This window comes from Protopterus annectens, chromosome 8.part0, assembly GCF_019279795.1.
Source record: "Protopterus annectens isolate FY-2018-M chromosome 8.part0, PAN1.0, whole genome shotgun sequence".
Classification (NCBI taxonomy): domain Eukaryota; kingdom Metazoa; phylum Chordata; order Ceratodontiformes; family Protopteridae; genus Protopterus; species Protopterus annectens.
Window position 1 is genome coordinate 929,770,802 of NC_056741.1, and position 14,270 is coordinate 929,785,071.

A 14,270-nucleotide genomic window follows, 5' to 3' on the forward strand; every position below is an offset into this window, starting at 1 on the left:
TTGATTTTCTTATTTTGATCATTATACTAATTTTTAATGAATGAATGACTTGTTTGAGTAATAATTTATTTATAGTTTGTTAAGTGTGTCTTGGGCATAAATGCAAAGAACATCTCTACACTTGTTACATATGTGAGAACTGGAGAATGTCTATTGTGGTACCCTTGCATAAAAGGTGGTTCTTCTACTGGCACTGAGAAATTACAGGTCTTTTAGTCTCACTACTATTAAGTGCAAGATTATATGTTATATTAAAGCTGACTTAATAAACAGCAATATAGGTTATCTTTTATCTCTGGATGCACAATAGTTATGTGCTGTAAAAGGCAGATCATGTTTGCTCAACATAGTTGCCTTCTTCAACAGATTTTCAGAACCCATGAGTAAAGGGATTCAGTATACACTTACTGTTTGGAACTTGTTAAGGCCTTTCACTCTATCCCATGCACTACAGCTATTATTAAACTCTTCCAATGCAGCATTAACCCATAGAGTTTGTTGTATGTCTAACTGGATGTGTAATAACACCCATAACTTTAAGGTAAAGGGCATTTGCTCTATTACAAAAAGAGTGTCTCACAGAGCTCTGTGCTGCCTGCTTCACTTTGACATAAATGTTTCTGATATGAAAGATGATATCAAGGGACTATGACTAATCAAGTTTACTGATGATTGTAAACTGGGTGTCATTATTAAATCCAGTTCTGATAATCAATTTCTCCATCAAGGGCTAGAAAAAAACAAATTCCATCCTGAAAAATAACCCACGGTAAAGCAAAAATTTGCTTTAGGGACTTAAACCTATACTGGCACATTAACAATAGTAGGTAGCACTACAAATACCTAGAATAATTTATCACCAGTCTCTGTTATGTGTTTCCATTACATATCAAGCAGTATACCTCATTTCCACCTTTAAAACCAGTCAAGATAACTGTATGGGTGACTGAAAGTTTTTACCTAAGATGCATGTGGGGGGAAAGTAATTAATGGTGGAGGCTATTAATCTGCCATAAAAACTGGGTGAAGTGATTCAGCTCGATGGTCTCCTATGTCATAAGGCAAGTTAAAACCAAAGAATCGATGAAAGTAATTTATCATACTTCAAATTCTAATACTAATATAGGCCTATTAGGGATCACTAGCAACAAAGATATGTATACTTAAAAAAACCTAACATTATCTGTTAAAATTAATTGGACATCATATTTATCAATCTAATTATAATCTGCTTTCCATGCTGTGCTTTTGGCTGAAAAGGTGGTAAAACAACTGACCTTTGTGTTAAATGGAATATGTACATGTTTTTGTGATGAAACAGAACATGTTCTGCAAAACACAAATAAGACTATAATACTTCAAGGTCCAATTACCATGAATAGATGTTATTTGTCCCTGTATTTGGATTAATGGTTGTAATTTAAAAAAGGTTCTGGGTAGGAGGGCCTGAATTTCACTCTTGTTCATGATTTTCACAAACAGTGTAGAAAAATGCTTTAGAATTTCGGAGAGTATCCTCTTTGGGGATGTGAGGGTTGCTACTGTGCTTTTTGCAGATGATCTATCTCTGTTGTCTTTAAGTCACTGTGGTCTCAAAGAAGTTGAAATAAAAATAGCCACCTTCTACGTCACAGGCCATAGTTCCATTCCAGAAAAGAGATGATTCCTCCCTTTACATAAGACAGGAACTGATATCCCAGGTTGAAGAGTTTAAATATGTTGTGGTCTTGTTCATGGATGAGCACAGACGGGAGAAAATGATTGATGATTGCTTATGGATAAAGCACTGCATGACTGTTCCAGGCTGCTGTGTTAAAGTAAGAGAAGAGTCATAGGACAAAGTTCTTGGTTTTCTGGTCAGTTAAAGAAGTGAGTAGAAACTTGGTCCATTCACTGGGTTGCTGAATGCACTTTCTGTGACAGAGTGAGGGGTGCAACAATCTGACTGGATATGTGAGTAAGGCTATATTTCCACATGATTAAGGAATCAGTAAAATGGTATGACCATCTTGTGAGTATGCCTGCCTTGCATGTTCAGTGGGAGGCATATTTGGTATGCATGGAGGCCCAAAGGCAGACAAGGACATGCTGAAGATATTTCATGCCTCAACCTACAGAGAAATACCACAGGGCCAAGCATGAGTGGGGTGCAGCTGCTGGTGAAAGATAACCTACTTCTGTATTGCTATTTTTGTTGTTACATGAACTTTATCAGGATAAGGGGAGATTAAAATGCATAGATAAATGAAGTCTTTAACTAGCAAAATACTCAGCAGAATGTTGTTAATAGGGAGTATAACTGCAGAATAAATTTGATACAGCAGTGTAATCATTTACAAAAACTGAAATAAGTGAAGGAGATTAAATATTACATTTTTTAATTTCATAAGAGAGCCTGTGATTTGCTTTCTTCTGGAGCTCAGACATACAGAATTGTGTCTGCTTATGGAGTTGATTCATGTGCATGGATTGCCTATTGGTCGTGCCACCATCCTTTGGCTCTTACCTACCTCTCTTTGAAATATAGTGCCACATGTTGCTGCAACCAATATGAAATTATTTACTGTATTGTGCAGTAATTTGTTTTGTTCAACTCGCTGTAACTAATTTAGTCTTCTTGTAGCTTATCTGTAAGATGGTAGACTGATCCAGGTTTATCTGCAAACTGTACCGTCTGTTACTGTGATCAGCTAGTCAACAAATCTAATAAATAAATATGTGACTCACTGGTTTATTAACTAGATTATATGCCTTTTCATTCATAACTGTTATCACCCCATGGTCATATTTGCATTAAGCAGTTGACTGAATACGAACGAATATGAACGGTCCTCCATTATCTTACTTCAGTTGCTTCATGAAGTTAACTATCAAACCCTAGAATTCAAAAGGATTATCACAGCCTGCACTAGTTTTGTCAATCAGGGACTGCTAAGAAGTATAATGGTGATAATCTCTAACTCAGACACACAATAAAACTGCACCAAAACCACGTAATTTATGGCTAATTACCATGTCTCTGAATCAAACACTGTTCTGTCAGATGGCCATGATAGTTTTCTGCCCCTAGTAGCACATCCATTGTGGTCGTTCAGCCACCTTCCCACACATACACACACACACATATACAGACACTCATGCACTCTCATACATATTCCCAGAAACTCACACACACACACACACACACACACACACACACACACACACACACACACACATACACACACACACACACACACACACACACAGCTTTACAGAGTGATCCTTCCAAGTAGACATAAACATGCACACACAAGGACAGCTTCACTGTACCTACCTGCAGTCATGCTACAAACCCTGTTCCATCCACAGTTGTCAAAGGGTGTATACTGAGAAAAGGTGGCATACACTGTTTCCTTCTTGTGACCAAAATAATGTGGAAGAGAAATTCTCTAAATCATTCAAGTGCATTATTCCAGTTCTGGAACCATTTCCAGTAGAGAACACATTACTAATTAAAATTATCAATGCCTGTGGATAGCACATTTACATACAGCTTTCCCAGCACAACTTTTGTCCACATTACTGCTATTGCCTGTGTACTGCTATGACAGGGGAGTGATCTCTGAATCACATGGGCTTACCACACTGGAGAGTACTTCTGAGTAAGGGCTTCCATAGAGTAGTATGCCAATCTTAATTGCAAAGAAAGAACTTTTGGGATCAATATGTGTTTAGCTTCATCATTAAGGTTTTGCCATGCAGTTTAATTATTATGGAAATGTGAACAATAAACCTTTCATGTAGTAAACTTTGTTGCCGATGTTGCTAATAACTTTGAAAAAAAACATAGATAGATTAACTCTATTATTGACTTATCCTATTTTTTTTTCTTTGATTCATTTCAAGTAAACTGGTAAGGGTAGGGAATGAATGAAATATTCATGAAAGCATTTTCACAGTGTTGTTTTTAAATTACTCTGAAAACAGAAATTCAGCTTAAAACCTAATTTATATATTTTTCTTTTGTTATAGATGTCACTGACGCACAGAGAGGTAAGTAAACATTAAGCATTTTAAATTTATTTAAACACCAAATAATAAAGAATGCCTATGGCAATACAACAGATTTTCACATTAATGGAGAATAAACAGATTATTTTTCAAGAGTTAATAATATTCAGTGAATCATGCACCTGTAATTGGTAGGTAGTCACGTGTCTCCTGGGACAGGGCCCTGTATATTGAATATACAAATTACTTTAAAATACAAAAGCCAAAGTCAAACTCCCAAACAGTGCTTTGTGATATTATAAAGGAGTTTGCAATAAAAGTAGTAGCTTAGCACTAAATGTGAAGAAACAGAAGGACCCTTATGTGGGAGGTAAGGCAAACAGCTTGAATATTTTTTTTTATGTCAGAAGATGAAGGGGGGATAAGGAATATAAATACTTGGCAATATATATGTATAAATGTGTGTTCTTTTCTCTCTCTCTCACTCTCTCTCTTATATATATATATATATATATATATATATATATATATATATATATATATATATATATATATATACACACACACACACACATACATATACATATATATATATATATATATATATATATATATATATATATACACACACACACACACACATATACATATATATATATATATATATATATATATATATATATATATATATATACACACACACACACACACACATATATACATATATATATATATATATATATATATATATATATATATATATATATATATACATATACATATATACATATATGTATATATAAGAGAAACTGTTGAAGTGAAGCAAAACAACCAAAAACAAAAGCAGGAGGCGAGTCAGTCAGAAATAGCACCAAAACTCCAAGTCCAATGGTAAGTTGAACGCATCTTTATTAAAATCCAGTAGCGTTTTCGCTGCTAAAAAAGAGTTGCAGCTTCTTCAGAACAAACAAACAAAGTGAATATTAGCACCAAATATTTAAAAGGAAATCAGAGGTGTGGCAATGACATCACTTCCTCTAGTGTGCTATTTCACTTTAAATTCACAATCAGCAAAATAAAATCTAGCGTTTACATCAACATAAAAATAAAAAACATCAAGTTATAATCACAATGTTACAACCTTCATATTAAAAATTGAAAATTTAAATCTACTTTAGATTTAAATGAATTATAAAATTAAAAGTTGTCAAGTTGTATGGATATATATATATATATATTCTAACTTGCAACTAATGTAAAATAACTTCTTTTGTAACTTAAAATTCTTTCACTAGATCACACTAAAGAAATAGTAGACTTGTCTAGTGAAATATACATATAAATCAGTGTTATGAAAATTATGAAAGTATAAACAAACATATTCTGAAAATACTATCTCATGTAACTTTTTAACTTTAGGATTGCTGCTATGTTGCAGTTCTCATTTAAACCTGGGTCACTGAATGCATCGAGCCTTATTTGCCATTCCAATTCTCTAAATTCTAGCATCAGTGTAAGTGGACCACCTCTGATGCTAGGTGGTATGTGGTCAATGGCCATAAAATGAAATTTATGGCCAGGATTTCTGGAAATGTGTTTTGATAAGGCACTGTCCATTTTCCTGGTTCTAATTGCGTAGTTGTGTTGGTAGATCTGCTCCCGGAATTTCTGGTCGGTTTTGCCTATATAGAATCCGGGACAGTAGTCACAAAAAGCTGCATACACCACTGATCTGGTCTCACAATTGATTTTGTGGTGGATTGTGTATCTTTTATTTCTGATGGTAAATGTTTCACCTGATTTTACTAGCCCACACCAGTTACATGAGCCACAGCTAGCAGAGCCCTTGTACCTAGTAAAGGAGTTCATAGAGTGGTTCCTTTGTAGGATTTCCTTTATATTGGTACCTCTTCTATAGACTACTCTTGGGCAAGCCCCTAGCTTGTTTGATAAGAAAGATTCACTATTGATGAGGTACCAGTTTTTACAAATGGAAGACCATATTAATTTTGACTCCATGTTGAAGGTAGAAATGAAGCTAGTTGGAAATTTCTTGTCCCCCTTCTTCACTATTCTTTTATCTAATCTGTTGTAGATTTTGATTTCGTTCCCACCTTCTACAATATCAGATGACATAACGGGTACATCCATTTGCATGTTTTCATCCAAAAGTGGCTTGTAGAAACCAGTGGATCTTTTAGTGTCAACTTCTTCAATGATCATGTCAACAAGGGTTACTGGGTACCCTCTGTTGGTAAATAGATCTCTCAAGAAATTACATTCCTTTTGAAAAGCTGTGTAAGTACTGCACATTCTCACTGCTCTGACCACCTGTCCTTTGATGATGGAGCGTTTTTGTTTATAAGGGTGGAAACTAGAAAAGTGCAGTAATGAATTGCAATAAGTTGGTTTTCTAAAAATCATGGAGCATAACTTTCCTCTTGTTGAATCTTTGACCAGTTTGACATCCAAGTAATCGATCTCATTCATGGAAAAATGATGAGTAAATTTAAGGAAAGAGGTTGTTTGATTGATATACTTGACTAGTGTTTCTGCTTCTACGGCGTCACCCCGGAATAGTATAAAAATGTCATCAAGAAACCTTGTATAAAAAGTCAAGTGATGTTTAAATTCAGGATGATCCAATATGAACCTCTTTTCCCAAAAAGCCATGAAGAGATTTGCCCCACTTGTACCACAGGGGGACCCCATAGCAATTCCTTGTTTTTGAAGATAATGTGTTTTGTCAAAAATGAAGAAGTTGGAACTTAGGATTATATCTAATAGTTCCGTAACTAAATCAATATCATTCTGTGGAGCTCCAAGATCTTTCAGCAGAAGTCCTATCCACTCAGTGGCTTCCTGGTGTGGAATAGAAGTGTAGAGATCCACTACATCTATGGTTAGGAAGTTGTTTCTTGAGTCATATTCGATGTTATTAATGCTAGATAAGAGAGACCAGGAGTCCTTGCATACAACTGGAATCAATGTGATATATTTAGCAAGGATATTGTCAATCAGTCTAGCAGATGGATGGGTCATTGAAGACCTACCATCGATTAAGGCTCTCATCGGGGGGTTCCCAAGATCTTTATCGATCTTGAGAATCCCGAACATAACTGGTACTTTTGGGAATGCGATGTCTATGAAGTTATACGTGTTGACATCTATTTTACCTGCTAAAACAGGTCTCTGTAGTAGCCTCTATTTCTTTTGTAGGTCAGATTCATCTCATTAAGGGAAGATGGACTGTACGCTGGAGAATCCAAGACAATGGACATTTTTTCAACATATTTCCAATTATTCAGAATTACCAATCCACCCCCTTTGTCAGGCTTAATGACTCGAACAGGAAGTTGGCTGAGGTGGTTCAAAGCTTGACTTTGCTCCTTAGTTATATTAAACATGGAAGAGTTGTTATATCTACCAGGCCTGAACAGGTGTCTCAAGTCAACTTCACATGCTTTTTCAAAATTGAGTAAACTTGTGTGGAGAGGTGGGTTGAACACACTGGACAGTTTTAACCAAATGTGGGGGACATGGTTTTCATTGTTATAAAGCACATCTAGATTGAGCCTTCTAACAAAACATTTCAAATCCATGATTGTTTCAGTTAAATTACAATGCCTGCTCAGAATTAATGTATTGCCAAGACTCAGTAATTCAATCAAGTCAAGATCAAGCAATATTTCTGAAAAGTTATAAATTTTAAAGTCACCTTTCGTGTTGTATAAAATTCGTGGCAGGCCCTCTCGGGAGGCATCTTCGGGTGTGGGAGGGTTGGATGAAGAATTCCCTTCCAATAAATCCAAACGACTTACACATTCTGCACTCTCTTCTTGTTCTGAGGATATCTCTGTGGCTGTGGCCCTAAAAAATGATTGCTGTTCTTTTTTGATCTATTATTCTTGAAAGAATTATTTGAGTAGTTATTCCTACCATTGTTAAAATTCTTTTCTTTTAGTCTGTTGCTACGTCTTATTCCATTGCTTGGACCTTCTCCAGTGTCTTCCCTTGTAAAGTCATCATCTGAAAATACCATCTGATCATTGGGGGCTGGAGGGTCTGCTGTGGGGTCTCTAGTAGGAGCCTCTCTTGACTTAGAAACTTGTAGTTTGGGATAGGCTTGATTTTGTTGATATTCTGTTCTATCCCTTACCAATTTTTTGGACTTATTTTGTTTTAGTTTCAATAGTAAAGAGTCTATGCTGTTGAAAATAAGATTGTAGTCGTATTTATAATGTAGAAAGTCAATATCAGATTTAATGACATCATCCAGTATATTGATTTCCATTGTGAGTTTCAGATGTCGACACGTATAACTTCATAGACATCGCATTCCCAAAAGTACCAGTTATGTTCGGGATTCCCAAGATCCATAAAGATCTTGGGAACCCCCCGATGAGAGCCTTAATCGATGGTAGGTCTTCAATGACCCATCTTTCTGCTAGACTGATTGACAATATCCTTGCTAAATATATCACATTGATTCCAGTTGTATGCAAGGACTCCTGGTCTCTCTTATCTAGCATTAATAACATTGAATATGACTCAAGAAACAACTTCCTAACCATCGATGTAGTGGATCTCTACACTTCTATTCCACACCAGGAAGCCACTGAGTGGATAGGACTTCTGCTGAAAGATCTTGGAGCTCCACAGAATGATATTGATTTAGTTACGGAACTATTAGATATAATCCTAAGTTCCAACTTCTTCATTTTTGACAAAACACATTATCTTCAATAACAAGGAATTGCTATGGGGTCCCCCTGTGATACAAGTGTGGCAAATCTCTTCATGGCTTTTTGGGAAAAGAGGTTCATATTGGATCATCCTGAATTTAAACATCACTTGACTTTTTATACAAGGTTGCTTGAATACATTTTTATACTATTCCGGGGTGACGCCATAGAAGCAGAAACGCTAGTCAAGTATATCAATCAAACAACCTCTTTCCTTAAATTTACTCATCATTTTTCCATGAATGAGATCGATTACTTGGATGTCAAACTGGTCAAAGATTCAACAAGAGGAAAGTTATGCTCCACGATTTTTAGAAAACCAACTTATTGCAATTCATTACTGCACTTTTCTAGTTTCCACCCTTATAAACAAAAACGCTCCATCATCAAAGGACAGGTGGTCAGAGCAGTGAGAATGTGCAGTACTTACACAGCTTTTCAAAAGGAATGTAATTTCTTGAGAGATCTATTTACCAACAGAGGGTACCCAATAACCCTTGTTGACATGATCATTGAAGAAGTTGACACTAAAAGATCCACTGGCTTCTACAAGCCACTTTTGGATGAAAACATGCAAATGGATGTACCCGTTATGTCATCTGATATTGTAGAAGGTGGGAACAAAATCAAAATCTACAACAGATTAGATAAAAGAATAGTGAAGAAGGGGGACAAGAAATTTCCAACTAGCTTCATTTCTACCTTCAACATGGAATCTAAATTAATATGGTCTTCCATTTGTAAGAACTGGTACCTCATCAATAGTGACTCTTTCTTATCGTACAAGCTAGGGGCTTGCCCAAGAGTAGTCTATAGAAGAGGTACCAATATAAAGGAAATCCTACAAAGGAACCACTCTATGAACTCCTTTACTAGGTACAAGGGCTCTGCTAGCTGTGGCTCATGTAACTGGTGTGGGCTAGTAAAATCAGGTGAAACATTTACCATCAGAAATAAATTATACACAATTCACCACAAAATCAATTGTGAGACCAGATCAGTGGTGTATGCAGCTTTTTGTGACTACTGTCCCGGATTCTATATAGGCAAAACCGACCGGAAATTCCGGGAGCAGATCTACCAACACAACTACGCAATTAGAACCAGGAAAATGGACAGTGCCTTATCAAAACACATTTCCAGAAATCCTGGCCATAAATTTCATTTTATGGCTATTGACCACATACCACCTAGCATCAGAGGTGGTCCACTTACACTGATGCTAGAATTTAGAGAATTGGAATGGCAAATAAGGCTCGATGCATTCAGTGACCCAGGTTTAAATGAGAACTGCAACATAGCAGCAATCCTAAAGTTAAAAAGTTACATGAGATAGTATTTTCAGAATATGTTTGTTTATACTTTCATAATTTTCATAACACTGATTTATATGTATATTTCACTAGACAAGTCTACTATTTATTTAGTGTGATCTAGTGAAAGAATTTTAAGTTACAAAAGAAGTTTTTTCACTTTAGTTGCAAGTTAGAATATATATATATATATATATCCATACAACTTGACAACTTTTAATTTTATAATTCATTTAAATCTAAAGTAGATTTCAATTTTCAATTTTTAATATGAAGGTTGTAACATTGTGATTATAACTTGATGTTTTTTATTTTTATGTTGATGTAAACGCTAGATTTTATTTTGCTGATTGTGAATTTAAAGTGAAATAGCACACTAGAGGAAGTGATGTCATTGCCACACCTCTGATTTCCTTTTAAATATTTGGCGCTAATATTCACTTTGTTTGTTTGTTCTGAAGAAGCTGCAACTCTTTTTTAGCAGCAAAAACGCTACTGGATTTTAATAAAGCTGCGTTCAACTTACCATTGGACTTGGAGTTTTGGTGCTATTTCTGACTGCCTTGCCTCCTGCTTTTGTTTTTGTTTATTTTATATGTATATATATATATATATATATATACAGAGGTGGCTCGTGCTATAGGACTGCAGGACTGCAGCCCCCCCCCCCCCCACCTGTAAAAAAGAAAAATAATTGCATCCCCTCACTGTAGAAAATGAAAATGAAAGAAATAAAATTTCCCAAGAGTCTCTGAACTCACGCATGCATGCTGACTGCTGTGTTTGGCAGTCCAGAATTCCACGCACGCATGCATGCTTACTTCCTGAACTCCAGACTGCTCAGTTAGGCAGTTCAGATAGGGAAGGAAGGGAACTCTGCCCTGCCAGCCCAGAGGTCTGTGCGGTGATGATCACACAGACTGGAAGCACACCAGACTGCATCACCCACAGGCTGGAGGCTCCAGCCTACTCACGTCTCTCAGGGGAAACCCAGAACAGCCTGTGCAGGCTGTTTTGGAGGTGATCGGGCTGCTACGGAGTACTTAGCTTGCAGAAGACGGAATCAGGCAGGCCTCTATAGAGGATCAGAAGGTTGTGTGTGTGTGTGTAAAATGCCCCAGTTGCTACATGGTAGTAGGTAAAGAATAAGGCTTGAACCCTGTACTTTGGGCCCAGCTGGCAAGAGACGGAATTCCCTACCCACCACCATTTGTAAAACATTTGCAGAATTTTGCCTCATATTTGTTATGTTCTGTTCCTCATAAAATCTGTGGTATTTTTGTTGCTTAACACAGCTGGTAGTGCAGTGGTGTAGTGGTAGCATTGTTGCCTAACAACTACGGGTTGTCTGGTTTGATTCTTGGCTGGGGTGCCTTTTGTGTGGGTTTGCTCTGGTGTCCTCAGTGGATATTTGTCCCTATTTTTTGGACTGTATTCCCCCACTATTGGCTTTGTCCAGGTTTTTTGTGCCAAGGTTGAGTGCTATGGTGATAACTGAATTCACTGAATATTTTTAGGGGCTGTATTCCCCCATTATTGGCTTTGTTCAGGTGTTTTGTGCTAAGATGTTGACAGCTATGGTGAGAACTGAATGCACCAAATGGTAGCCATTTAAGTTTCAGTCTTCCTTTCTTTCATCAAACAGATGATTTGGCATAGTGGTATGTTGCTCTGACTGTTTTTGCACAGGGTCCTGGGTTCAATACTTGGCAGTGAAATGTATGGTGGTAATACAGCATTTTATTCTAACAACTTTCCAACATTATACAAGCAGTGTTTAAAATGTGTTCCTGTTTTTGGTCTTTTGCTCCCCCTCCTAAATTTTGGAATTTTCCAGATTTCTTGTACTGCAAAGTTCAGAGATGCAGCTGAGTGTCAAGTAGATTTTACAAGAAGCTGAGAGCTGCAGGGGAACAAAAGTTTAGTTCTGCTTATGCCAAGCCTCCTTGTGTTGTTAATAGCACAATAGGTAATGTACTCACTTTTGATGCAGAAGGCTGTGGGTTCTACTCCCACAATAGATAGATCATTGCTGATTTTGTACTGTGTTATAAAAGGGGTGGATGCTGCAGTCATTTTTTGGTGAAGATACCTAATAACTATGAACCTGTTATCAGTTTGCCATCCATTCCCTATTGCAATATTACTAGCGTATCATTTTTTAATGCATCTTAGGCAATTTATTCCTCAAGGGCAACAGGCACTTTATTTGTAGATGAAACAATGAAATATAAAGTTGTTTGCTAGCAGCAACCTCTTCATTAGTTACAGATTTCTTTAATGTGGAATTATTTAGTTGACTTTTACTTCTTCAGAGATGGTGCATATTTACTGATAGTGGTGGACTGTAGAAGTTTGAGTAGACTTTTATGATAGAAATGTTCTGAATTGGGCAGTTTTGTCATTATTTGTGCATGCATTTTGTTTCATTGTTTACTAGAAAAATGTTCTGAATTGGTCAATTTTGTCATTATTGGTGCATGCATTTTGTTTCATTGCTTTACTGGTAAAATGTTAAAAACAAATTTCAAACACCCTCTAACAACTGTACTATATTGTACAAGGAATATAATTTAATACAATCAGGAAGGTATATCAAAAACCACGTGTATGTTTCATGTCCAAGGGGCCTATGATTTGAAAACAGCCCAAAGTTAATCTTTATCTGCTACTGGCAAAATGTATTTTCTTTGAATGTGGGTTTCAATGCTGTTTCAATGAATGTGAGTTTCAAGGGCAGAGAAGTTTTAATGTTAAGTCTGTTTTCATTGTGAGATAGCATTGCTTTATTTAGCAGATGTCTTAGTGTTTGTGCTGTAAAATGCAAAATAAAACTTTCAAATAAAGTCCAAATCATTGCAGAAGTAAAGCAGTATGCACATTACTGTTTATGGTAAATAGGGTGAAATAGCCAAGTAATGGTTCATTGGAATGGCTGCAGTGGGGTAGCTCCATTCGATCATGACTTTGTGAGGGGGGAGGGCGTCAAACTCAAAGACAGCCCCGGCTGAACTATACCTCTCAACTGTCCAGATTTTGACATAATGAATAGATTTTTGCTTCTTATTTTTGGTTTGTTTCTCATAAAATGTGTGATTTTCTGGCAAATAATTTAGGAATTAAGTCACTAAATAATGACAGACACTGAGTTTCAGACTTCATAACCTTCAGAAAAATGCATGCTAAAGCAAGACCTGTTATTCTATCAATTGTCTCAGTTTATACAACAATTTATAGTACTGTTTATATGTTCCCCCAGTATATTTGGCCTTGTCCAGATTTCCTGCATTAGCAGGTTGAGAGGTATGTGCAAATAAATTGCTTTATAGAATTAGGCATATCCAAACCTCTCAACTGTCCCCGATTTTGGCTCAAAATGTTGTTATTCCCCTAATAATCCCACCGCAAAATGGCAATTTTGGAAGAAAACATGGAGGGCTTACAATTAAGAAATGACTGTAATACTCAGAGTTATAGATTACTTTTATTTCAGAAATGCATATAGATTCTTTTATTTTGTCAGCTGCTCAAGTTAGCAGTACTAATATTAAAAAAGTGTCCCTTCTTTGATAGGTTCCCAGCTGTATTGAGTGGCTATTTTATATTTTTGCATCACATTTTTGGTCCATTTTTCATAAAATTGTGTTTTTTTTTTTTGCAAATTAGTGGCAAATCATTAACGACTGAAGTTAGAAAATAATAACAGACATATGAGTTTCAGATTTCGTACCTTTCAGAAAATTCATACTAATGCAAGACCTATTCTATTATCTTTCTAAGTTTATAAGAGCAATATTTAAAAATTGTCCTCATTTTTGGGCCTTTGTCCCACTTCTATGTATGGCTCTGTCCATATTTCTTGTTCTGAGGTTGAGAGGCATGACAAATGTGTCAGGGCCATCACCGTCAGCCAGAGATATTTCAAATTGTGACATACTTGTTGCACCCCATTCCCCCATGTAGTGACTCCGGATGTGTCCAAGCAAAGCAAGGAGCAGTTATGCAGTGTAAATGTGCAGAGTATCCCCCCATCCAAGGTAGACACAAGTGCTACTTTTCTTCTTTCCTTGATTTTGCAGAATGTTCTGGTTTCTGTCACATTTTTATACTGTTGATTTATGCTTATTATTATTCAGAAAGTGCCTGTTGCTCTGCGTTTAAGTAGCAATGCTTTAATGACCATCAGGTAAGCTTGTCTGAGATTGTAAGATGCAAGTAA

At 36.3% G+C, this 14,270-nt stretch overlaps 1 protein-coding gene across 2 annotated transcripts in view; it reads left to right on the forward strand.

The window, feature by feature from the left end:
• LOC122809160 (TYRO protein tyrosine kinase-binding protein-like) overlaps positions 1 to 14,270 on the forward strand; it is a 445,215-nt gene that overhangs the window by 184,251 nt on the left and 246,694 nt on the right. For both annotated transcript variants that reach the window (XM_044080447.1, XM_044080448.1), the window contains exon 3: positions 4,015 to 4,035. In XM_044080447.1, coding sequence (XP_043936382.1) covers positions 4,015 to 4,035 — 21 coding nt within the window. The remainder of the gene's footprint in view (positions 1 to 4,014; positions 4,036 to 14,270) is intronic.